The sequence below is a fragment of the Anabrus simplex genome, chromosome 7 (assembly GCF_040414725.1).
Source record: "Anabrus simplex isolate iqAnaSimp1 chromosome 7, ASM4041472v1, whole genome shotgun sequence".
NCBI classification, from domain to species: Eukaryota; Metazoa; Arthropoda; class Insecta; order Orthoptera; family Tettigoniidae; genus Anabrus; species Anabrus simplex.
In genome coordinates this window covers 120,606,650-120,634,026 of record NC_090271.1, presented here as the reverse complement: position 1 = coordinate 120,634,026, position 27,377 = coordinate 120,606,650, and the positions used below count along the sequence as shown (strand labels likewise).

General features: G+C 36.6%; 1 protein-coding gene across 3 annotated transcripts in view; it reads left to right on the top strand.

Annotated features, from left to right (window-relative positions):
- The window catches only part of LOC136877339 (BRCA2-interacting transcriptional repressor EMSY), a 261,181-nt gene that overhangs the window by 76,237 nt on the left and 157,567 nt on the right, over positions 1-27,377 (top strand). For all 3 annotated transcript variants that reach the window (XM_067151291.2, XM_067151292.2, XM_067151290.2), the window contains one exon: positions 6,188-6,337. In XM_067151291.2, the coding sequence (XP_067007392.1) occupies positions 6,188-6,337 (150 nt within the window). The remainder of the gene's footprint in view (positions 1-6,187; positions 6,338-27,377) is intronic.

Genomic DNA, 27,377 nt, shown 5'->3' with positions numbered 1-27,377 from the left:
TGAGGATGAAGTTGACAAGTTTTATGAAGCATTGAGTGACATCGTGGATAGAACAGTGCTAATGGGTGATTTCAATGCGAGAGTTGGGAATAGAACTGAAGAATACGAAAGGGTGATTGGTAAATGTGGTGAAGATATGGAAGCTAATGGGAATGGGAAGCGTTTGCTGGACTTCTGTGCTAGTATGGGTTTAGCAGTTACAAATACATTCTTCAAGCATAAGACTATTAACCGACTTCGAATTCAGGAAATCTGTTAGGAATGTACGAGTTTTCCGGAGATTTTTCAATGATACAGACCACTATCTGATTTGTAGTGAACTAAGTTCATCTAGGCCTAGGGTAGAGAAGGTGAAATCTGTCTGCAAACGAATAAGGGTAGAAAATCTCCAGGACGAGGAAATTAGACAGAAGTACATGGATATGATTAGTGAGAAGTTTCGAACAGTAGACAGTAAGCAGGTTCAGGATATAGAAAGTGAATGGCTGGCATACAGGGATGGTGTAGTAGAAACAGCAAGGGAATGCCTAGGAACAACTGTGTGTAAAGATGGGAAAAGGCGAACATCTTGGTGGAATGATGAAGTGAGAGCAGCTTGAAAACGTAAAAAGAAGGCTTATCAGAAATGGCTCCAAACAAGGGCCGAGGCACACAGGGATTTGTACGTAAATGAAAGAAACAGAGCGACACAAATAGTTGTAGAATCCAAAAAGAAGTCGTGGGAAGATTTTGGTAATAACCTGGAAAGGCTAGGTCAAGCACCAGGGAAACCTTTCTGGACAGTAATAAAGAATCTTAGGAAGGGAGGGAAGAAGGAAATGAACAGTGTCTTGAGTAATTCAAGTGAACTCATAATAGATCCCAGGGAATCACTGGAGAGGTGGAGGGAATATTTTGAACATCTTCTCGATGTAAAAGGAAATTATTCTGGTGGTGTTGCAAACAGCCTAGTTCATGAGGAGGAGGAAAATTATGTTGGTGAAATTACGCTTGAGGAAGTGGAAAGGATGGTAAATAAACTCCATTGTCATAAGGCAGCAGGAATAGATTAAATTAGACCTGAAATGGTGAAGTATAGTGGGAAGGCAGGGATGAAATGGCTTCATAGAGTAGTAAGATTAGCATGGAGTGTAGGTAAGGTACCTTCAGATTGGACAAAAGCAGTAATTGCACCTATCTATAAGCAAGGGAATAGGAAGGATTTCAACAACTATCGAGGTATCTCATTGATTAGTATACCAGGCAGAGTATTCACTGGCATCTTGGAAGGGAGGGTGCGATCAGTCGTTGAGAGGAAGTTGGATGAAAACCAGTGTGGTTATCAATGAATGTTGCGGATGGTGTTTAATTCATTATATAAATCTTTTTTGGACATAGGGGTGTTGAAGGCACGAAAAATTAAGCTGTTATAAGTAGCACGTTTATGAGCTTGGGGGTGCGAAGAATCTTGTCTTATTGTAGTGTCCAAAAAAGATTTAAATAATGAATTAAACACCATCCGCAACATTGCTAAATTTAATGGCTTTAACAACTCCTTCATTAGCCGCATCATCAACAAATTCAAACACCATCCAAAAACCACTTTATCTAAAGACACAATAAAACCAGCTGCTTTTTCCACCTTCACTTTCACTCAGGATGCTTATAAAATAACTAATATTTTTAAAAAACATAACATGAAAATTTCTTTTAGAACTAACAATAGAAATCTTGATATCTTACACAACTCTAAATCTCTAAATAAGTCTAATGCTTTTTCTAAATCTGGTGTATACAGATTCAAATGCAACAACTGCAATTCCTCCTACGTCGGACAAACTGGCCGCAACTTTAGTATCAGGTACTCTGAACATGTCAACGCCATTAAATACAACAGATTCTCTGCCATAGGACAGCACATACAAGACTCCAAGCATAGTTTCACCAGTATTAACAATGACATGAATGTACTTAAAATCATTAACAAAGGCCCCCTCTTAAACGTTACTGAAAATTGCTTTATCCACCTTGACCAGTACTTCAACCCTAATTTCAATTTAAACGACATTTCTGAAAAACCCAATATCCTTTTTGACTTCCTAATTCTTCTTCTCAAAAATTCTAAATTCCAAAACCCCAATTGTATTTTCCATGCCTTACAAAGTTCCCACCCACATTTTCTACCTCCAATAACCCACCCTCCTAACCCACCCTAAACTACCCCTCCTTCATTTTCCCTATCTTATCCTTCCTCAATACCATCTAACTTCAGTCTCTTTTATTTTTTTCTCTTTTTTCACTATCACTCTTCCTCTGTTAATTTATTTTACCTTCTCTATTAAAAAAAAAAAAAAAAACCCAATCGACCTTCATTTCGGTTCTCCTCTTTCAAATTTTAACTCTTGTCTTGCGCCAACTTCGACTACCTCAATCATGTCCTAATAAATTTTTTCAATTTAAAAAATAGCGCACTGTGCATATAAGTTTTCATTAGTTTTCCGATATTGCGCTTTTTACTACATTTTTTTCTCTTTACAATTGTTTTTTCAAGTCAACTGTTTTCCAAGAACTTAGCAGGAGCACAAGTTCTCATTCAATTATACTGATTTGCGTCGTATATTTTTTATATACGTACTTAACTTCCCGCAACCGAGACAAATATTGGACCTTCAAGACATTCTCCACTCTACTTTGGCGTTCGAGACCGCAGTGCATGACCTTGAATGAGCCGCGCTGATCACCGGGAACTGGCGGTTTGCTTCTACAAATCTATTCGTCTGCGACTTCAAGTTTATTTATAATCTTCATATATTATTTGATAGTGTTGTGACTTTGTGCCTGACAGAGTGTGAAACTGACCCATTTCTCCAATATTCATAAACATTGTGTGATTTCGCCTACTTGTTTTTACGGCTGACGATGACCTGGACTAGGGTCGAAACCGGTCCCATTTAAATAAGAATATAATTACTACATTTCTTTCTTTTATGTATTGAATTGGTTGAACTTCAATTATTTAATTTTTAATGTTAATAATTTCAATACGGAACAATGAAATTTTTATCTTTAAACTGCCCTGTATTATGCAGAACATCTTGAGGAAATCATGACTGTGATAGACAATTTGCCTTTAACGGACAACTCTGCATGTGTGTCGTCTGTCAAAGAGCTGTTAAATGATTGTTCCAGGGTTCAGAGAGACATGCGTATATTCAGGCAGTTTTTTTCATTTCTTCCAGTCACCATTACAAATACGGAGGAAAAAAAGAAACAGTCTCAAACAGCAATTTTCTGTAATCGAGGAAGCTCCATTGAAAAATGTAGGTAAATTTTCCTATGCCCCTCTAACATCTGTGAGTGTTGAGCACTCTTCTTCTGCTTTCAAAATGATCTGAACAGACAAAATACACAGCCTGACTGTGGAAAATTTGGAGAAGATTACTGTTATCTACTGTAAAGCAAACTACGAATGAAAGTACTGTAGGAATGTTCCTCACAAATAATAAACACATACTCCATTCGCGTTTACACCGTTATTGGATGCCTACAGTGCTGTAATTGTGTACAGTGAATTTAGTATTAAGGTTTTAGATCAGCACTATTAATGACATATCATGTAATCCATAACTCCTTTTGACACATGACTTCTTATATTGTTTTTGATAAATGTCTTTTTTTATTCTATCTTAATTTTGCAGTTATTTCGGTTAAGAATAGGGATACCACGTTTGTTAAAGTAAAAAAGTATCACGTTACAGTTTAAGTGTATATTGTAATATTTTGAAGTCCATTTCCTGCCCATCCACACATTTTTAAAACATATTTTAAGTGCCTATTTTCTCTTTTAAAAGCCTATTTACTTGTTTTAAAAGCCTATTTTAGGCGCCTAAAACTAATTTTTTTAAGAGCCTAAAATCCCAGGTCTAATTATAATGAAAACTCCCCAACCTGACTGTGACTGATGGTAGGCAAGCAGGCCTACCATTACAATGAAAATTCCCTGACCCAGTCTTCATAATTGAGAAAAGACGTTTACCGGGCGAGTTGCCCGTGCGAACAGGGGCGCGCGGCTGTGAACTTGCATCCGAAAGATAGTGGGTTCGAATACCACTGTCGGCAGCCATGAAGATGGTTTTCCGTGGTTTCCCATTTTCACATCAAGCAAATGCTGGGGCTGTACCTTAATTAAGGCTTCGGCCGCTTCCTTCCAACTCCTAGGCCTTTCCTATCCCATCGTCGCCATAAGACGTATCATAATACCAATATAATGGTCCGTTATTGGACATTATGAATTTTCCAGCTAACTCATTCTTGGTTGCCTGCGTTTCGCCCTCGTGTGCTAAGTTAGGCTCGTCAGTTTGATGGCTAGGCAGGCATCTATTTTTGGAAATGAGACATAGCTCTCATAGTGCATTGGCACTGCTGGTGGCTTCAAATAGCGTATGCAGTGGCCTCCACGGTATGCACTAGCCTTGCGTCTTGGGTGGTGTGCTAAGTTCCAACTGACGAGCCTAACTTAGCACACGAGGGCGAAACGCAGGCAACCGAGAATGAGTTAGCTGGAAAATTTATAATGTCCAATAATGGACCATTATATTGGTATTATAAATTTACTCATTCAGTACGAATATTTCAGGTTCCCAATGGGAATCAACATCTACATCATAAGACGTATCTGTGTCGGTGCAACGAAAAGCCACTAGCAAAAGAAATAAAACAATTTTAAAAAATATGTTTGGTGACTTCCTCGTTACGTTTCTAGAGTAACGTCAAGAGCTATGCAATTTAATACAATCTTGTTCACAACGTGTATACTACCAAACCTAGTATTCTGTATACAATGTAGAATTATGTGGCGAAGCACAGGTACATCAGCAAGTATCTGGATAAGTATGAAAACACTAAAGGACAAGGATAATAATCTCTGTAGCTTCATACATTCCCGCCTTTGCATAAATTGTCTCTGGCAAGCTCCTTTCTACTTCTCATCTTCATCAGTGGGGCAGGCATCAGCATTCATTGAGTGACATCTTGATTGATCTTTAGTCTTGATGTGGGAAGTGTGGGATAAGTTTGCCAGGTAGACGCAAGAAGATCCTGTTACCTCTTCCATTTTCTTTTGTATTTTCATGTTTATCCTTGTTTCCTCTTTGCATTCTGACTTCTAATTGTGTTTATCCTAATGTGTGTTTCTGTTCATGTTCCTAACCTTCTGGATAGAACCTCATTTGTCACTTATTCATTTCTTTCTATGACTTATCTGCCTTTGTTGATAATTTAAATGTGGTGATTTGTAAAATGACTGTTGTTGTGAATTGGTATTATTAATGTAAGTACGTAGGTTTTAATATAAAGAATGATCTTCACTGGGGTAATCATATTAACAAGGTTGTTAAGAAAGGTTACAGATCTCTTCACATGGTTATGGGAGTATTTAGGGGTTGTAGTAAGGATATAAAGGATAGGGTTTATAAGTCACTGGTAAGACCCCAGTTAAAGTATGTTTCCAGTGTATTGGACTCACAACCAGGACTACTTTATACAAGAACGGGAAGAGATCCAAAGGAAAGCAGCGCAATTTGTTCTGGGTGATTTCCGACAAAGGAGTAGTGTTATGAAAATGTTGCAAACTTTGGGTTGGGAAGAATTGGGAGTTAGGAGACAAGATGTCGTCTATGTGGTATCTTTCGAACTGTAAGTAGAGAGATGGTGTGGAATGACATTAGTAGACAAATAAGCTGGAGTGGGGCTTTTAAAAGTAGGAAAGATCATACCATGAAGATAAATTTGGAATTCAAGAGGACAGATTGGGGAAAATATTCATTTACAGGATGAGGAGTAAGGGACTGAAATAAATTATCAAGGGAAATGTTCAACAAATTTTCAAGTTCTTTGAAAACATTGAAGAAAATGCTAGGTAAACAGTTGATAGGGAATCTGCCACCTGGGTGGCAGCCCTAAATGCAGATGATTGATTGATTGATCGATCGATCGATTGATTGATTGATTGATTGATTGATTGATTGATTGATTGATTGATTGATTGATTGATTGATTGATTGATTGATTGATTGTACTATGAGTGTTTTGAGTATAATTAAATATGTCACTTTTAGACAGATATTACATGTTAGATTCCATGATTTATTCTGAAAATGGTTGAATTATTTTATTGGTAATAAGTCAGAATATTTTCTTTTTGTTCCAGCTGGTGTGAAACTTTTACCTGTGACAAGCATTAGCAGTACTGCAAAAATACTCCCAAAGCCAAGTTTCAGCTCCAGTAGTCAGTCACCTGTATATGTAGTGAACACAACAACATCTAGTGTATCTATTGTAACTAGAACTGTGCCATCTAGTAAGTTAATATTTAAATACTAGTTAAAATTATGAAAGTGCTAAAAAAAAAAAATTAAGAAGAGAATTAGAGAAGACTTCCCTCTCCCTGTTCATGTCCATATTTCTTTCTTATTTAACAACCAAAATATAAAATAATGGCTACAGTTGTCTGAAAAATGTAACAGTACAGTAAAAATTCTTACAGATTGAAAGTAAATTCATTAATTAATTATAGAATAAACTACATTCGCTCAGTAGCAAATTGGTTGATATCCTCGATGTTGGACCCTTAAAATAACAAATTATCAATAGCTAACGTTACAAATTGACCGAGTGATTACTAGGGTTGGGATGTTTAGGACCTAAAAATGTCTAAATATACAGGCAAATATGTTCATAAAAATAGTTAAGTATGACCCTAAACATTGAAAATATGACCAAACATACGCACTTCCAACAAATAATTTTTGACATCAGTTCTTTCATATTAAAAATACAATTCATTATACAGTCTTACTCCACTACTTCAGTTAATTTCCTTAGTAATTCTTTTAACTTAATTCCACTTGTCTTTATCATAAATTCATTATCGATCTTGAAGCTCTGGTCAAAACCGAAGATGTTATAATTATTATGGCAGTCTTTCGCAGTGGTGACAGAGACCATATCGGTACTTCTGCTAACCACTGAAGGAAAATAAAAAATACATACTTTTTATTCCTCATTCATCTCAGCATTTTTGAGTCTGGCAGTGTCACTATGCTTGCTGGATATTAAAATGCTTTATAGCACTTACTTCACACACTTTGCAGAAAAGGATTTTTCCTTCTGTAGAGAAGCAATCATTCCCTAGCTCTTTAACGCAATTCCTTGATATAACACTTTCACTACACCTTCTACAGGTATCCTTATGTCAGCTCTGTTACTGCTAATGTAACTATGAATCCGTGAAAATTATCTCTTTTTACATTTTGTAGAGAGGTGAGGGGAGAAAGCTAATTTAGGCACTGTGTGAAATGGCCGTGAAACACAAGTGCTAAGACAGAAGCCCTTGTAGTATTTCCTCGTCTCTTAACAAGGGTGACATTCCTACGGGCATAAACACTCACACTGGAAATCTTGCTCTAAAGGAAATTATTCTAAAATTAGTAATGAATACTCAGATGAGATACCAAAAGCGTCGACTGTTCTTCTTTTGACGCCACAAATGTGCAACATCAGATATCACATGCAAAGTACATTACATTTTTCTGTGCAAAATATAATCAAAATATAACCTTAAACAACTAAAATGACCAAAACAATTTTTTTTTTCAATTTGCTTTACGTCGCACCGACACAGATATGTCTTAGGGTGACGATGGGATAGGAAAGGCCTAGGAATTGGAAGGAAGCGGCTGTGGCCTTAATTAAGGTACCGTCCCGGCATTTGTATGGTGTGAAAATGGGAAACCACAGAAAACCATCTTCAGGGCTGCCGACAGTGGGGATCGAAGCCACTATCTCCCGATTACTGGATACTGGCCGCACTTAAGCGACTACAGCTATCGAGCTTGGTCCAAAACAATAAGAAATGATAAAATATGCATTTATATGTCCTATGAAATAAGGCTAAATAAGCTCGGAAATTTCCAATTCATGCCTTAATTCCAACAAATAGTCCAAACAGATGACGAGGAAAAAAATGACATTTCCTTAACATTTCGAACCCTAGTGATTACCAGTGCAACAGATCTGGTCAGTGGCTGGAGACAAGGGCACCCATACCCGGGGGCAAGGTGGGGCCGCGGCCCCCCTCTAGCTCTCAGGGAAAGGCAAAAATCTAGCGTAGTCAGGTGTTTTCCTTTCAAGAAAATTATTTTAAGGTCAGTATTACGTAAAAGCAGTAGTACCGTCCACCACCAACAGGCAGCGGATACCGTGGGTTATTCTACCGCAGAATACAAATTGCCATTTGTCTTCCAAAATATTAAAATTACTATGTACCCCCAGGTCTGGGCCCCCCCTCTAGAAACTGTCATATGGGTGCCCATGGCTGGAGACTGTACTAAATGATGATTACCAATGCAAGTATATATATTAGGGCTACTCGTGAGGTCTGTTTAACATCTACAACTTCTCTTGATTAATACAATTTTTGTAATTCAAGAATTTTATATTGGATGAGATAGATGGCAGCACTTATTGTAGGTAAGATAAAACTGTTACCAAATTAACTTTCATACTATTTATGCTTACAATAGTTTTCACAGCTCAATTCTTGGATTTGTATGTCTGTACAATTGCTGCACTTTGCTATATCAGTTGCATGGTTATATTTATATTTTGAGCCATATAATGCAAAATAGAAAAGTAAGAAAGTACAGTGAGGAGGAGGAGGAGCCCTTTTATATACAGGATTGTATTTAGGCTGGTGTGAAATGCACCTGGCTGGCATCGGGGCTTCAAATTTATGAAGGCTGCCAAAAATTAATCCTGTCTATAAAGCTTTTAAAACAAGCTTTTAAATTCATTTGCAAAAATACTGTATATCTTAAGACATCAAGAGTAAAGTTTCGTACTGTGTGAGTTGTGGGCACGGTTAACTACTTTGTTTTGAAGGAAAACAATTAAGATAATTCTACATCATTTGTTTCCTTTGCTGTTTGTAAGGTTTTTTAAACTGCTAATTATTTATGACTAGGGCCCGGATGTTGATTACATGTCGTATTTTTACTGAGCTGTCCAAAACAATGCTGAAGTACATACAAACTCTGGCCGGGCCACCCGTCTTCAAATATGTCATTTTTATTTTGCATCTTTTTGCACTTTTTTTTTTAAAGTTTGGTAGATTTTTTGGTCATATTTTAGAGAAATTGGCCTTTTAACGTCATTTCCTTCCAGTTTAGTCATGTCACAGCTTTATATGATAGAGCTACGTCTCTCAGAGTTAAGAACAAGCTACTAGTTGATACAAGATAATATAAATGTTGAAATAAAATATTTCAGTATTGCTGGGTAGAAGTTACATTAAATATAAATGGACAGGTAACGCAAAACGGGAATTGGATGCTCTTATAGAAAACTAGCTACAATCAATTAGGTGTGGCTGGGAAGTTGCCTTGAGGGAAGACAATATTGACAGAGTGTTGGAATTAATTGAATACCCAATTAAAAGAGTAGCTCAGATAGACCATATCATGTTACGCCATTGTTCCAGTGTCCATCCCTGGTGACTGGCGACAAATGCGCGTCGTTGTGCCCGATGACATTGGGTTAACAGTGGCGCCGGCTCCCATACCCCATAGAACCCATGTTCCTATGGATTGTCCGCCGGGAGACATGTCTAGCACGGCCTTTGTTGAATTGAGCCGTGATTTGTTGCACGGTTGTCCGTCTGTCACTATTGACCATCCGTCTCAGATGTTGCCGGTCACGGTCATCGAGGGTGGTTGGATGGCCAGTCGTTCGTCTGTTGTGGATGGTAACACCCGCATTCAACCACTCACGATACACCCTGGACACGGTTGATCGTGTGAAGCCGAATTCCCGCACCACTTCCGAAATTGCACTTCCCATCCGTCGGGCACTGACCACTGTACCCCGTTCGAATGGTGTCAGCTCACGACGACGTTCCATGTTACACCTGTCACATGCACAGCCACTGCTTACAAGGTCTCCTATACAACTGCCGCTGGCACAGGGGACATGTGGTGCACAGACAACACACTTGCGCATCAGTGCTCCGCTATCCCATGACATTTGCTCAGTCAGTGTACATTTCTTCATACATTCCTTACTGCTAGTTTCTGCTTCTTTCTTCAGTTTTGACACATCCTCTTCCAAATTCTTTACTTTCTCTCTTAGCATCACAATTTCTTTCTCATTGCTTCCCACCTTGGTCATTGATTCTTCTGTATTTTTTTGTATCGATTTCCTCATATTTTTTAACTCTTTAGATTGGTCTTTTATCATCTCTTTAATCTGCTCAAATGGGCAGGCTTCTTTCTCTACCTCCTTGATCACTTCTGCATCATCCCAGCTGTTGTTGCCACTAGTATTTGGGCCGGGGTTTAATTCCACACCCCCTATAACCAGTAGCACAGTTATCACTGCTGCCACCAAAACCACCTCTCCCATCCTACCCAGATCTTCCTTACACTTCATTCGTTTCATTGTATACTTCTTCATTCTAACACCGCCACCTCCCAATCGCGGTGGGATGAAAGTAAAGGTCATTGACCTGTTGTCTTGGTCTCCCTCTGCTTCTCTTCCTCTCCATATTTGAGTCTATTACCGGTATTCTCCTAGGTAACCTATCCTCCTCTATCCATCTTACATGACCCCACCACGATAACTGGTTTATGCCCACAACTTTGTCCATCTTTAAGCAAGCCTCAGAAGAGTCAGTTGTTCAAAATGTTTGCATAATAAGTTTACGTAAAATTTAGCTGTTGATGTTCTGATATTTCCTTGGCTCTAATCAAACAGTGTACTGTATTTATTTGCAGTATGAAGGAATTTCAAACAATGTAACAGATAAACAAACAAACAAACAAACAAGGAAGAAGTTCTTCCGACTCAGCAGGCCCATTGACAAATGAATGATGTGAAAGGGAGAAGTATTAACAATCATTCTGAAATAAACTTGATACTGTGGTTCATGCCATGTTCGGTCATTAAAGAACCTACAAAGCACCATGTGTATACAGTAAGTACTAAAACAACCACAAAATATGACAACTCTCTCAAATATTCACTGCTAGTTATTATGTAAATATGAAAACCTTACTTATTTCTTAATCCAATAACACCATTCCTATCTCACAGAAACCTGTGTCTTTCTTTTTGTTGGAAAGTATGTTTTAATCCTCAAGTTTCATGTACTTACTTACTTACTTACTCCATGGCTCTACGGTCCTTTAAGGACCTTGGCCTCCTTGACCACAGCTCTCCAGTCGTCCCGGTCTTCAGCACGCCTACGCCACCTCCTGACTCCAACGGTCCTCAGATCAGTCTTCACATCCTCCAGCCATCTCATCCGGGGCCGACCTCTCCTTCTCCTGCCCCCAGGGTGTCCTGTCAGTGCTTTCCTTGGAAGTCTTCCCTCCTCCATCCGTTGTACATGCCCCAGCCATCCAATTCGTCTCATTTTGATTGATGTCACCAAGTCCGGCTCCTTATACAATAATCTTATTTCTTCATTTGTTCTGATTCTCCATAAATCTCCTTCCTTCACCGGTCCAAATATCTTCCTCAGTACTTTCCTTTCCCACACATTTAATCTCCTCTCTGTGGCCTCAGTCAATACCCATGCCTCACTCCCATACATAAGCACTGGTTTAATTATTGTTTTGTAGAGAGTCAGTTTTAATTTCCTGCTTAAGTTTTTACTTCTCAGAAGGGGATTCAGTGCCCTGTAGGATCTGTTGGCAGCCTTAATTCGATTTACAATATCTGTCTCAACTTTATTTTCTGATGTTATTACTGAGCCAAGATATGTGAAGCTATCTACTGCTTCAAAGGTGTAACCATCCACTTGGAGTTTTTCAGTGTTCCTTCCATTTCTCTCTGTTACCATATATTTAGATTTAGCCTCACTTATCTCCAAGCCCAAGGACCCAGCCACATCTTTCAACTCCCTCAAGGCAGTTGTAAGTGCCTCGTTACTTCTAGCAGATATCACCACATCATGTACATGTACACAATTGGCATATTGTGTTTCACTCATCTTTCTCTGCCTTGAATCACTGGACAAGCTTAATTGTATTATGTTCTGTGGGGCTGATTAGAATATTCTGTGAGTGACACACATTTATCATATTGATTCTTTCACCAAATGCTTGCCTGACAGCTTAAACTGTCACTAAGGTGTCTTTGATCTTTTGTTGACTGGCATATTCACCTGCTCTGCTCAAGGAAGCAGAATTGAACCCTGGCACAGTTAGTTCATATTTAAGTTCAAGAAACTCATGCTAGTAGATTCATTTTGGGCAATTAAGGATTTTGTTTTCAAGGGAAAATTGCAGCATTCCAATACTGCTTAGTACTGATAATAATTAAAGGAGCATTAAGCACAGAGCATTAAAAGCGTTATCAGGGAAAAGAAAGATATGACATAAAGGTATGACTAATGTGATGTCAGTAGGGGAGAGAAATTCAGTATTTGTGTTTGATGATATAATCAAAGAAGTCCTGATCCTTGCCTGAATTGTCAGTGTAGTGGCCTTTGGTTCAGAGTGCTCCCGGTTTGATTTCCGGGCAAGCCATGGACTTCAGCCACGTCAGTTCCTTTAGTTTGGGGGCCAGATGTTTCTGCTCATCTCCGTACACATCCTCACTTACCCGGGCCTCACATGTCAAGATTTGTATCAAGAGACTTTCTCAGGAAACATGTATATGATACCAATTCTATCATGTGAAGTTTGGTGACGACTGGTGGTCTCATGGGGTACCATGATGCAACGGAGCAGGTATCTGGTTTTACGTTCTGGGCAAGAAACCAATACTAAAGGAACATGATACAAGTTTCAACAAGTCTGCACATCTTTAGGCAAGTTTCACATGAATGACAGTGCTTCTGGAGTATTTCATTGATATGTGATAAGAGAAATATCTGAGCATGTATTTTGGGAAGAATTCATAAATTCCTACCTAAAATTCTACAAATGATACAACAGTTATTATGGTTAATGTGCCATAAATGATGCATATGAAAATTTGGTCACATTTTGTCAGACGTGTTTTCCTTAAATAGATAAAGAGACTTGTACTGAAGAAAATTCATAATATCCAGCTTGCATTTTGGTGCAAACAGAATGAAATTCACAAGTCCAAGGAAATGGGAACTTCTTCTGATGATGTATTCGTTCCTACTCTCTGGTACTTCAGTCACCTCTTTACCTTAGGAACAGTAACCCCTGACTCCTTCAAAAGTGAAATGTGAGAGTAATTTATTTTAGGAAGCCAGTTTTTACACCACATTCTTAGTTTTTTTCATCAATTTTTCATCAAACACCGAATTCTATCCTTACAGCAACCATCTCTTCTGCTACAGGATCAGATGCCATATTCAGCATTATAACAGATCTTGGCGTCTATAATGCCATAAAGACTGGAGACTTGCATCACGAGACATTCTCTTCATACAGATCTCAGCATGTTTAGCCCGTGTTACAAACAACACACCGTGCTATCAACCACCACAGTAACACACAATATGGAATTCATTCCTCCAAATAGCATTTGTATCAGGAAAGTCATCCAGCCATAAAACTGGGTTTAATCCACTTAAACAATTCCAACCCTAAGTAACTGGGGAAAGATCAGGGAAAATAAAAATATGACATACGAAGACTAAATGCCAGACTGCACACAGGAAATTGGAACTGGTGACCTGATCATTTCAACTTGTCCATTTCCTTGGCTGAATGGTCAGGGTACTGGCCTTTGGTTCAGAGGGCCCTGGATTTTTTTCCTGGTCAGGCTTGAAATTTTAACTGCGAATGGTTAATTCCTCTAACTGGGGGACTCTTCTCTTCACCTATACATCACACTACCAACCACCATAGAAATGCGATAACAAGTAGATCCCTCCCCATAGGGTTGGGATCAGGAAGGACATCCAACTGTAAAACTGGACAGAATCCACATCAATTGCCAATTCCAGTAAATTGAGGAAAAGCCCATGAAGAAGATCTTATTATTTCAACTTAGACAGACCATAGTGTTTTTACAATGCTTAGTAAAGCTAAAGGTTCCACCTATTCAATACGTTATCGTAATGGTCTATTTAGAACATCACATATTTATTTAACTTTTCATAAAATACATCTTTGGGACCGGTTTCGGCAATCCACTATGCCATCATCAGCCATTGAGTTTTTTATAGCAAGGAACATTCAAAAATTTAAAAATATGCAATAGCAAGTCCTATTCTTACATGAAAAACATTAAAAATATAGCTAAATAGCATAGGCCCATTGTACTATACAAATAACATGTCTTTTTTTGAAAAATACAATATTATTTAGTGCATCTAAAATTATTTTTTATATATAATTGGAAAAGTCTATGATTTGGTGTAGCTTATGTACAATAGAATCATGTAAAATTGATAAAAGAATCTATTTTTGCCATTTAAACCACAGTTTTAAAACAACAAGTCCTATTTTACATGGAAAATATTAAAATTGGCTAGTTAGTATTAACCTTCTTTTTTTTATGTTATACAAGTAACATGTCTTTTTAAAAAATATAGTATTATTTGGTGCGTCTAGAATTGTTTTTTTTTTTAGGTGCTTAAAAAGACTATGACCGAGCTCGATAGCTGCAGTCGCTTAATTGCGGCCAGTATCCAGTATTCGGGAGATAGTAGGTTCGAACCCCACTATCGGCGGCCCTGAAAATGGTTTTCCGTGGTTTCCCATTTTCACAACAGGCAAATGCTGGGGCTGTACCTTAATTAAGGCCACGGCCGCTTCCTTCCCACTCCTAGCCATTTCCTGTCCCAGCGTCGCCATAAGACCTATCTGTGTCGGTGCGACGTAAAGCAACTAGCAAAAAAAAAAAAAGACTATGGTTTGATATAGTTGATACACAGGAAATTTTCTATAAAATTGATGAATGATTCTATAAAAACCTCTGTCATTTTTTAAGCACAGTTTCTTAGTTCTTCATAATATGTGACTTGTACTGTTTTAGATAATAAATACAGGTTCTTCTTCCTTAAGACTTATTGACACAACAGTCTGTTTGACTATGTAAGGAGTAGCAGATTCTGATGTGTTTTTCCTTGTTTGAGTATTTGAACCTTGCTTCTAGTATTTTCCAATGTAAATAACTGTGTGGCTGAGGCCGAAACTATGGTTAAGATCTTGAATATTATTTTATGTGCCAGATGGAAATGGGCCGTAAATAGTGTTAATCTCGAACCAGTACGGACCTAAAAAAGGAAATAGTGAAATGAGTATGAGTTATTGAGAACGATACGCGGTACTATAGAAAAGAATTGAAGATATGAAACTCACCTCAGGTTGAATGTAACAGCGTGCAGAGAGAGTGAGGAACAACTGCTGAATGTCAAACGCCAACCAGCCGGCTCAGCTGTAAGGTTGGGGACGCAGGAGAGGTTGCGTTCGCGTGTGCCTGTGTGTCAGGGGGGCGTGGGCTTTGCCGGGGATAGTAGGCTAGCGCGCTACGTAATATTTTATATACTGATTGATTTTTAGGAATTTTTAAACTGTTAATCAGTGAAATAAGCATGTCAAATAAAATTGTAGGTTTTTCCGAAATATCATTTAGATTGTAATTGGGATTGTAATATTGATCTAAAGTAATGTAACATTGCTCTGTTAGGTCTAGGAGTGGGCCTTTATTTATTGTTTCGATGATGTCCAAGTCCTTGTTGATACCGTAAAAATTGTGTTTGTATTCCTGTATGTGCTGACCTATTGCCGAAAATTTTCTATATTTTATGGCATTGACATGTTCATTGTATCCGATATTAAATGATCTCCCAGTCTGTCCAAGGTAAACACTGGTACAGTCGTTGCAATGAAACCTATATACACCTGATCTATCGAACGGGTTTTGTATATTAACCGATTTGGAGTTGTAAAAAATATCTAAATTTCTATTATTGGTTTTGAAGGCAATATTGACATTTCTTTTTTTAAAAATATTGGTTAAACGGAAAATGTCAGAGTTAAAAGTAAAAGTAGCATATGTTTTTGTTTTGGGTGTTTCTTTTGTAATTTAGTATTGGGTTGATGTTTAAATTTATTTATTATGCGTTCTATAAAACATTTGTTGTAGCCATTATAAGATGCGATTTTGCGTATAGTGTTGAGTTCTTTTTTACGTTCTATATTGGACATGGGTACATTAAATGCTCTCTGTATTAAATTATTGTATGTAGCTCTTTTATGACTAGGAGGATGTTCAGAATCGTGTTTGATGGTCGTGGCTGTATGTGTCGGTTTTCTGTAGATTTTATATTCAAAAGAGGATGGGCGCCTGGTAATGGTTAGATCTAAAAAATTTAGGGTTTTATTGCTTTCAGATTCTATTGTGAATTTTATGTCATTATCGATGTTGTTGAGATGTATTAAGGTGGAAGGGGCGTCGGTAGTGCGTTGATCCATTATTATAAATGTATCATCTATAAATCTGGCCCAGAAGGCTATATTATTGAATGTCTTATTATTTATGATTTTAGTGTGTTCCAGAAAATCTATATAAATGTTAGCTAAGATACCTGATGCCGGCGAACCCATTGCTAGTCCGTCCTGTTTATAAATTACTTTGTTGAAAATGAAATAATTATTGTTAGTTAGGAACTTCAAGATTAGTATGAAATCGTCTATTTCAAGTTGACTAAGTTTGCTGTGAGTGCGCAAATTTTTTAGAACGATTGGTATAACTTTTTCAGGTTTGATGTTGGCGTACATATTGGTGATATCGAATGAATGCATGGTATGATGTGCCTGTAATTTGAAATTTTCTAGTTGCTTAATTAGTTCTGAAGTATTTCTTATTGATTTCTTAGCTTGAAATGTATAATGCTTGCTTAAAAATTGTTGTATAAACTGCGCTGTTTTGTACAGAGGGCTAGGTCTGAAGTTTATTATGGGGCGTATAGGAACACCATTTTTGTGTATTTTAGGTTGTGCTTTTACTGTTGGTAGACTGGGGTTCGTATTAATTAATTTGTTCTTTTTGCTGTCAGTAAAGAGGCATGTTGTATTTTTAAGAATTTGTTTAAGTTGTCTTTGAATAGATTGCGTTGGATCTTTATCTATGATTGTGAAGGTTTTGTCTGTAAAGAAATTCTGTGTTTTTGTAATGTAATCTGTTTGGTCTAAAACAACAGTGGCGTTACCTTTATCTGCTTTTGTGATGACAACATTTGAATTTTTTATTTTGTTTTTAAGTTGACAGATCTTTTTCCTATTTTCAAGCTGCGTTGTGTTAAAATCTATAGCTGGTGTGCTAAAGATGTTTTTAATTTGTTTTTTAGCTTCATACCTAACTTCGTTTTGAATGTCTGTAGGTATTTTACTGATGGCTGATTCTGTTTCGATAATTAGTTGTTTAACCTTATTGGCGATGTTGTAATTAGGCCAATTATGTTTAGGTCGTTTGGTGAGCATTATTATTTCTTCTTGGTCGAAGTTAACTTTTGATAGGTTCACAAATGGCTGATGAAATTGGGCTAGATTTTGAGGTAGACTTTGAGTTTGTATATTATATAAGGATGTGTTTCTAGATGGCGCTTTGTTCGAGTTGGTTTCATTGAGAAGAGTCTGGAACTTTCTATCTAGCGTGTTTTCTTTTTGGGAAAGTATTTTATTTAATGCATTTTGTACTGTATTTTGGAAAATATTCCACTGTGCAGCTGGTAATAATTTAGTTACTTCGAGATGAGTTTCATATAATCGGTTATTTAAAAAGATTTTTTCTTGTGTAGAAATTTCAATTCATTTTGAAGCCAAAGTTTGTTGGTTTTTTCCTGTACCTTTCTTTGATGTGTTGAAACATACTTCCTGTTCTTTAGAAATTTTGGAGTTAATTTGTTTGCAATACACCTTTTAATAAAGTTAATATCCTTGCTCAATTTCCCTATTTTAATACGTAAGCTCTTATAAAGATAGGCTCTTCGTTTTGCTTGGTAGGCAGACTTATTTAGTATTAAAAACTTCATTTTTTGTCCGTATTGACTCAAGATTTTACAATGCTTAGTAAAGCTAAAGGTTCCACCTATTCAATACGTTATTGTAATGGTCTATTTAGAACATCACATATTTATTTAACTTTTCATAAAATACATCTTTGGGACCGGTTTCGGCAATCCACTATGCCATCATCAGCCATTGATTTTTTTATAGCAAGGAACATTCAAAAATTTAAAAATATGCAATAGCAAGTCCTATTCTTACATGAAAAACATTAAAAATATAGCTAAATAGCATAGGCCCATTGTACTATACAAATAACATGTCTTTTTTTTGAAAAATACAATATTATTTAGTGCATCTAAAATTATTTTTTATATATAATTGGAAAAGTCTATGATTTGGTGTAGCTTATGTTCAATAGAATCATGTAAAATTGATAAAAGAATCTATTTTTGCCATTTAAACCACAGTTTTAAAACAAGAAGTCCTATTTTACATGGAAAATATTAAAATTGGCTAGTTAGTATTAACCCTTTTTTTAAAATACAAGTAACGTCTTTTTTAAAAATATAGTATTATTTGGTGCGTCTAGAATTGTTTTTAGGTGCTTAAAAAGACTATGGTTTGATATAGTTGATACACAGGAAATTTTCTATAAAATTGATGAATGATTCTATAAAAACCTCTGTCATTTTTTAAGCACAGTTTCTTAGTTCCTCATAATATGCGACTTGTACTGTTTTAGATAATAAATACACTATTTACGACCCATTTCCATCTGGCACATAAAATAATATTCAAGATTTTAACCATAGTTTCGGCCTCAGCCACACAGTTATTTACATTGGAAAATACTAGAAGCAAGGTTCAAATACTCAAACAAGGAAAAACACATCAGAATCTGCTACTCCTTACATAGTCAAACAGACTGTTGTGTCAATAAGTTTTAAGGAAGAAGAACCTGTATTTATTATCTGAAACAGTACAAGTCGCATATTATGAGGAAGTAAGAAACTGTGCTTAAAAAATGACAGAGGTTTTTATAGAATCATTCATTAATTTTATAGAAAATTTCCTGTGTATCAACTATATCAAACCATAGTCTTTTTAAGCACCTAAAAACAATTCTAGACGCACCAAATAATACTATATTTTTTAAAAAGACATGTTACTTGTATAAAAAAAAAGGGTTAATACTAACTAGCCAATTTTAATATTTTCCATGTAAAATAGGACTTGTTGTTTTAAAACTGTGGTTTAAATGGCAAAAATATATTCTTTTATCAATTTTACATGATTCTATTGTACATAAGCTACACCAAATCATAGACTTTTCCAATTATATATAAAAAATAATTTTAGATGCACTAAATAATATTGTATTTTTCAAAAAAAGACATGTTATTTGTATAGTACAATGGGCCTATGCTATTTAGCTATATTTTTAATGTTTTTCATGTAAGAATAGGACTTGCTATTGCATATTTTTAAATTTTTGAATGTTCCTTGCTATAAAAAACTCAATGGCTGATGATGGCATAGTGGATTGCCGAAACCGGTCCCAAAGATGTATTTTATGAAAAGTTAAATAAATATGTGATGTTCTAAATAGACCATTACGATAACGTATTGAATATTACAAGTTGTCCATTTCATGACCGTATCGATGTTTAATCAAGAAGTAAGTATAAATAACCACCTAATCGATACTTTATTAATGCCTCAGGCAAAATTGAATAAAATTAAAACTTACAGGACATGTTTCGACCACTTAGTGGTCCTCTTCAGCTGTACAAATAAAGAACTGAAAAGAAAAACATTGACAATAAGCACAAATAAAAGTTCTTTGGAGACTCCTTTGATAAAAATGGAGGTCGTCAGAATAGGTCATCTTGCCTTTCGTTCTTGTTTGGAAAAGATGTTTATTCTGCGCTGTCTAGAGGGTCTGTCTTTGAGCGCGACCTGGTGAAGTAACGATGTGATACAGTTTGACAGTTCATGGAAAGCTCTGGAGAGAAGGGAAGTAGAGTTTCATCGTCATCTAAAATAACATGTGAGGGAGGAGGGAGATTGGGCTGTGCTTCTGCGATGTCGTGTTTGATTATATCTCTTGTTCGTCTAGTCTGTTTCATGTCTACCCATTCTAAGTATTTGCTAATATTCTCATATAAGATGTTTTTATGCTCGTTGTTTTCGTTGAGATTCTCTTCACCGTTTTCCAATTTATCAAGAACGATGTGGATGTTTTCCAGGTTGTTCATAAGATTACCTTTATTAATCATACAGATAATTTGAAGGTCCTGTTTTATATTGGTGAATTTGTGGTTGGACTCTTTCATATGGGATCCCATGGCAGAGAATCTATTGTATCTTTCAGCATTGACGTGTTCTTGATATCTAATTGAGAAGTTCCTTCCAGATTGTCCCACGTAAGTTTTTTTACATTGAGCACAAGTCAGCTTATAAATACCCGATTCCTGGAATTCGTCATCTTTAAGTTTATTAGCTTTATTATGACTAAAGAACCTATGTTTCGTGTTGTTGTTTGTAGAGAAGGCTACCTTGGTATTGTGTTTCTTGAATAAGTTGGTGATTTCGTAAATCTTCGGGTTATTAAAGGTGAATTTTACATATCCTTTTTCTTTTTCTGAATGCTGTTTAAGTTTAATTTGTTGTTGGTATTTGCATTTAGTGATGATTTTATTGATGAATTTCAAACTGAAACCATTATGTAGAGCCTGTTGACGAATGAAAGAAAGTTCCTTTTTTCTGTCTGTTTCTGTTAGCGGAATTTCAAAGGCTCTGTTGACGAAACTATAATAAGCTGATTTCTTTTGCGAGATGGGATGTAAAGAATCACTTTTGATTGTAGTCGGGGTAAAAGTGGGTTTCCTGTATATTTTAAATTGGAAATGGTTGTCTTTACGAATTGTTTGGATATCCAGAAAATTGAGTATGCCTTTCTCTTCTTCTTCAGCTGTAAATTTTATGTTTGGGTCTAAATTATTCAAAGTATTAAGGATACTGTGACTATCATTTATTTCCTTGTTAATTATGGCATAGGTATCATCAACATATCGAAGCCAGAGATCGAGTCCTTTAATGTGACCTACTATCTGAGTGTGTTCCAAAAAGTCGAGGTAAATGTTAGCTAAAATTCCAGAAGCCGGCGCTCCCATTGGAAGTCCATCTTGCTGATATATTTTATTATTAAAAGAGAAGAAATTGTGGTTCAAAACGAATTCCAAGATAGTAATGAAGTTTTCTATTTCAGGTATACTGATACGTTTGTGAAATAATAAATTCGTCTTTATAATCTCAATGGTGTTCTTAATAGGAATGTTCGTGTACATGTCCTTGATGTCGAAGGAACTTGTTACATGAGATGAAGTTAACTTGAAATCTTTAATAGCAATGCAGAACTCTTTGGAGTTTTTTATCGAAGATTTGGTATAAAATACGTAGTTATGAGTTAAGAACCTATGAATAAATTGGGATATTTTGTATGTGGGGCTTCTCCGAAAATTAATTATAGGTCTCATAGGTGCATCCTTTTTATGTAATTTAGGCATAGCTCTTGCTTTAGGAAGTCCTGGATTCATATTAATGAGTTTTTGAATATCTTGGTCGTTAAAAAGGAAGGAGCTTTGCTTCAGTATCCCTTTCAAATTCTTTTGAATTTTTAGGGTGGGGTCTTTCTCAATTACCTTAAATTTGTTGTTAGTGAAAAAAGTTTCTGTTTTATTGATGTATTCGCTTTCATTTAATATTACTACTGTTCCACCTTTATCAGCTTTCGTTATCACTACATCACTGCATTGCTATTAAAGATTTCAAGTTAACTTCATCTCATGTAACAAGTTCCTTCGACATCAAGGACATGTACACGAACATTCCTATTAAGAACACCATTGAGATTATAAAGACGAATTTATTATTTCACAAACGTATCAGTATACCTGAAATAGAAAACTTCATTACTATCTTGGAATTCGTTTTGAACCACAATTTCTTCTCTTTTAATAATAAAATATATCAGCAAGATGGACTTCCAATGGGAGCGCCGGCTTCTGGAATTTTAGCTAACATTTACCTCGACTTTTTGGAACACACTCAGATAGTAGGTCACATTAAAGGACTCGATCTCTGGCTTCGATATGTTGATGATACCTATGCCATAATTAACAAGGAAATAAATGATAGTCACAGTATCCTTAATACTTTGAATAATTTAGACCCAAACATAAAATTTACAGCTGAAGAAGAAGAGAAAGGCATACTCAATTTTCTGGATATCCAAACAATTCGTAAAGACAACCATTTCCAATTTAAAATATACAGGAAACCCACTTTTACCCCGACTACAATCAAAAGTGATTCTTTACATCCCATCTCGCAAAAGAAATCAGCTTATTATAGTTTCGTCAACAGAGCCTTTGAAATTCCGCTAACAGAAACAGACAGAAAAAAGGAACTTTCTTTCATTCGTCAACAGGCTCTACATAATGGTTTCAGTTTGAAATTCATCAATAAAATCATCACTAAATGCAAATACCAACAACAAATTAAACTTAAACAGCATTCAGAAAAAGAAAAAGGATATGTAAAATTCACCTTTAATAACCCGAAGATTTACGAAATCACCAACTTATTCAAGAAACACAATACCAAGGTAGCCTTCTCTACAAACAACAACACGAAACATAGGTTCTTTAGTCATAATAAAGCTAATAAACTTAAAGATGACGAATTCCAGGAATCGGGTATTTATAAGCTGACTTGTGCTCAATGTAAAAAAACTTACGTGGGACAATCTGGAAGGAACTTCTCAATTAGATATCAAGAACACGTCAATGCTGAAAGATACAATAGATTCTCTGCCATGGGATCCCATATGAAAGAGTCCAACCACAAATTCACCAATATAAAACAGGACCTTCAAATTATCTGTATGATTAATAAAGGTAATCTTATGAACAACCTGGAAAACATCCACATCGTTCTTGATAAATTGGAAAACGGTGAAGAGAATCTCAACGAAAACAACGAGCATAAAAACATCTTATATGAGAATATTAGCAAATACTTAGAATGGGTAGACATGAAACAGACTAGACGAACAAGAGATATAATCAAACACGACATCGCAGAAGCACAGCCCAATCTCCCTCCTCCCTCACATGTTATTTTAGATGACGATGAAACTCTACTTCCCTTCTCTCCAGAGCTTTCCATGAACTGTCAAACTGTATCACATCGTTACTTCACCAGGTCGCGCTCAAAGACAGACCCTCTAGACAGCGCAGAATAAACATCTTTTCCAAACAAGAACGAAAGGCAAGATGACCTATTCTGACGACCTCCATTTTTATCAAAGGAGTCTCCAAAGAACTTTTATTTGTGCTTATTGTCAATGTTTTTCTTTTCAGTTCTTTATTTATACAGCTGAAGAGGACCACTAAGTGGTCGAAACATGTCCTGTAAGTTTTAATTTTATTCAATTTTGCCTGAGGCATTAATAAAGTATCGATTAGGTGGTTATTTATACTTACTTCTTAACGTATTGAATAGGCGGAACCTTTAGCTTTACTAAGCATTGTAAAATCTTGAGTCAATACGGACAAATAATGAAGTTTTTAATACTAAATAAGACCATAGTGTCTCCCAAGATAAGAGAATAATGTGGGTAAAATTAATCAAGGTGGAGGAATTCTAATGCAGTGAGTTTGCAGTTATGATTAATGGTAGTTTGAATATTTTGCAAGGTGCAAGTGAGTTTGTAGGCTGAATTATCCTTACATCACTGTCTCCAGGCGAACTTTGCTGTACAGGATCAGATTTTGGATATCACCTCTCTAGCATCCTGACAGAGTCCTGAATCATTGGACTGATGCATAGTCCTGCATTAAGATACCATTTTTCTATATACGAGGGCCATCCGGAAAGTAGTACCCGTTAGCACCGCATGAAGCGCTGATGACTCGGGTAGCCGCTGGGCAAGGTCAGACCGTGTCAGTGGCTTGTCTGCCTGCTCTGTGCGAGGTTGCGTGACGCTAGCATTGCCTGTGTTGTGTCTGTGATCGTTTAAAATGTTTAAACAAATTGAGAACCCCGCCAGTTGTGAAGTGAGGGCCGTGATTAAATTTCTTAATGGACAAAACGTTCGACCTTGTGATATTCATCGCCAATTAACGGAGGTGTATGGAGACAATGTGATGGACGAGTCGTCTGTTCGGCGCTGGTGTCGCACCTTCAACCTGGGGAGGGGGAATACACACGATGAGGAGCATTCAGGGAGACCATCTATCATTACAGACCAACTGCTGAGCGCAGTAGACGAATGCGTGAGGAACGATCGGCGCGTCACAATTGAAGAACTCTGTGAACATTTTCCTAATGTGTCTTGAACAATTGTTAATGAAATTGTCAAAGACCATCTGCATTAATCAAAAATCTGTGCAAGGTGGGTCCCTCGCATGCTTACAGAGGAGTACAAAACCAAGCGTATGGCTGCAGCACTGACGTTTCTGGGACGTTATTGCGATGAAGGAGACTCTTTCCTGACTCGCATCATTACTGGGGATGAAACTTGGGTTTCTTATGCATCACCTGAGAGTAAACGACAGTGAGTGGAGTGGCATCATGCTCATTCACCAACCAAACCAAAAAAAATTCAAGACAGTTCTGTCCATCAGGAAACTCATGGCAACCGTTTTCTGGGATCGCCGAGGTCTACTGTTCATTGATTTTATAGCCCGTGGAGACACAATTAATGCTAATGCGTATTGTGAAACATTAAAGAAATTATGGCAGGCAATACAAAATCGACGGCGAGGTCTATTGTCTACAGGCGTCATTCTCTTTCCGATAACACAACAACTTTTGCAGCAATTCAAGTGGGAAACCTTTGACCATCCCCCGTATAGCCCAGACTTGGCCCCATCAGATTTTCATCTCTTTACGAAGCTTAAAGACTTTCTGGCGGGAAAAGGATTTGACAGGGATGAAGAACTTAAACGAGCCGTGACTACATATCTCAATATGCTGGCAGCGGAGGTCTATGATGCTGGAATACAAAAACTCGTCCCACGTTATGACAAATGCCTAAATTTGCTTGGAGATTATGTGGAGAAGTAGTGTAAAGTATGCTCTTTCCAATAGAAGTGTGTATATTTGTTAATATTTATTCCTGTGTCTTTATTGCGCAAACGGGTACCACTTTCTGGATGGCCTTCGTATATAAAATAAGAGTTTTGTCTGTATATTGCTCAGAATTAAAAAAGAATGGTATTTCTTGTATCAGTCGTGTCCGCAGTAAGAAGGAAATGCAATTTTCCATTTTCTGTCATGTCTGGTTCTGTATATATGTACGCGCATCACAAGAAAATGTATGAAGAGATTTAAATGAAAATATATATGAAGTAGGGGACTACAGTCTAGGCTATAAATAATTGTACTCTTGCTGGGTGAAATGGTAAATTAGGGGAAGGCCTAAAATGTAGTTCTCAAAAATGTATGTTATTAGTGGTCCTATCAATAAATGATACATAACAAAAATTAGAGAGAATACAATTTTTGATCATTTATGTGTTATACAGTTTTATTGTACTGGCTATGATAAAAGATATATTCATGAATTTAGACTTTCGATGCATTGTCCATATCAGCGCCGATCAACGAGAAAAATAGCTGAACAAAAATGTAATGAAAATCAGTATGTTAATTCGGGGAATAATACACTACAGTACAGGCTATATATAATTTTATTCACGCTTGGTGAAATGGTAATTCTAGGGAAGGCTTAAAATTTTATTCACCGAGCGAGTTGGCAGTGTGGTTAGGGTCGCGCAGCTGTGATTTTACTTCACCAGTTATGAAAACAGACACATTTATGAATTTAGTCTTTTTCGTTAGTCTATGTCGATGCTGAGCATCGCTAGCATGGAAATACTGTTCAATTGTTTTAACTGGCAGTGGTGGTGGTTTTTGTCGTGATTTTCTTAAGGTGAAGAACTGCTTGTTCATCATTCGATATCAACAAGGAAAATTGTGAAACGAGAAAAAATCGTGTGAAGGTATGATCATATGAAAAATAAGACAAAAGGGAATCATGAAAGGAGGAAGAAGGACTCCCTTTACATTACATGCCCTAATATTGCAAGTCAGAAAATAAATGTGAAAGCTTGCAATATCCATAGCCCATAAAATTGTTCAACAATAACAGTACATCATTACGTTAATAACACTATATCGACTATTGTTTGTTGTGATGTGCTTTGTCTTTTTCTGCTGCCACTCCTCTCTGATAGATGGCTTTAATGCTGCATTCTGCATAAGGAAGTTTCCTACCCGAGGAATTGAACGGCCTGCCTGAATATCGGTGAGAAATAGCTGGAGAGTTAGGTAACTTTCTTTTTTTTTTTAGTTTGCCATTCCTCAGGTTCATACATGTTCTCATAACCACTGGTACGTGACATGCTGGATCATCATAGTATTCCAGCTGTTGAAATGGGTAATGCTCACACTTAATGGAAAATGGCAGAGCAGTGTTCACTGCTGTCTTTAGCCAGGTCATTTCAGCTCTGAAAATTGTCATTGTTAGAACGGCAGTTTAGTACTGTTCGTGAAAAGTGAGAAACTGTGCCAGCTTTCATTTCATCAAGCATTTCATATGATAGCATTGCTTTTAATCACAACATTCCAATCGGTTAATATTCTCTTTTGACTAGAATATTGAAATCATTGTAATGACCTATGTCGAATTCAGTTTAATATTTGTCTGTATCTGTTACAGCATCTCGGGAAAATGGCTGGGTGGATTTTAATGAAACATGGTATTTCAGTTTAAAATAAGGTCAAGTAGGATCTTAGCTATAAGCTGTTCAAAACATTTTAGCAGGAGGGGATGTTTCAGAAGGGACCTAAAGCTTAAAATTCAATCTATCTCTTTTGTGGCTGATTTTACATGAAAATATCTCATGGTAACATTTATTTAGAATTTTGTTCTATACTTTTTTGCAGCACAGTGAAAAATAAGGGAAATATCAGTGGCAGTTGTGTGAAAGTTTAAGTCCAATAGCCAGTAACTGACTCCATAGACTGTAAACAGAGTTGCTATAGAGATAGTTCCAGCAACGCTTTAATGGCTTTCAACATTTTTCAGGATTTTCTTTTAAAATTAACCTGGTACCTGGCCTTCTTTTATACCAGAAGGAAGAAATCAAATCAAGATCAGCAATAATGGAAAAAAAAAAAGAATATGAAACTGCAAAGGGCCACAGAGAGCAAAGGAAGCGAGTGTGCTACGACAAGCTATTGACAGGGAGAAACATGCCCATTTACGTGCCTCAGAATCAGGGGAACAATATGAGGGGCGGACAAAAATGTAATCATGCACATGCT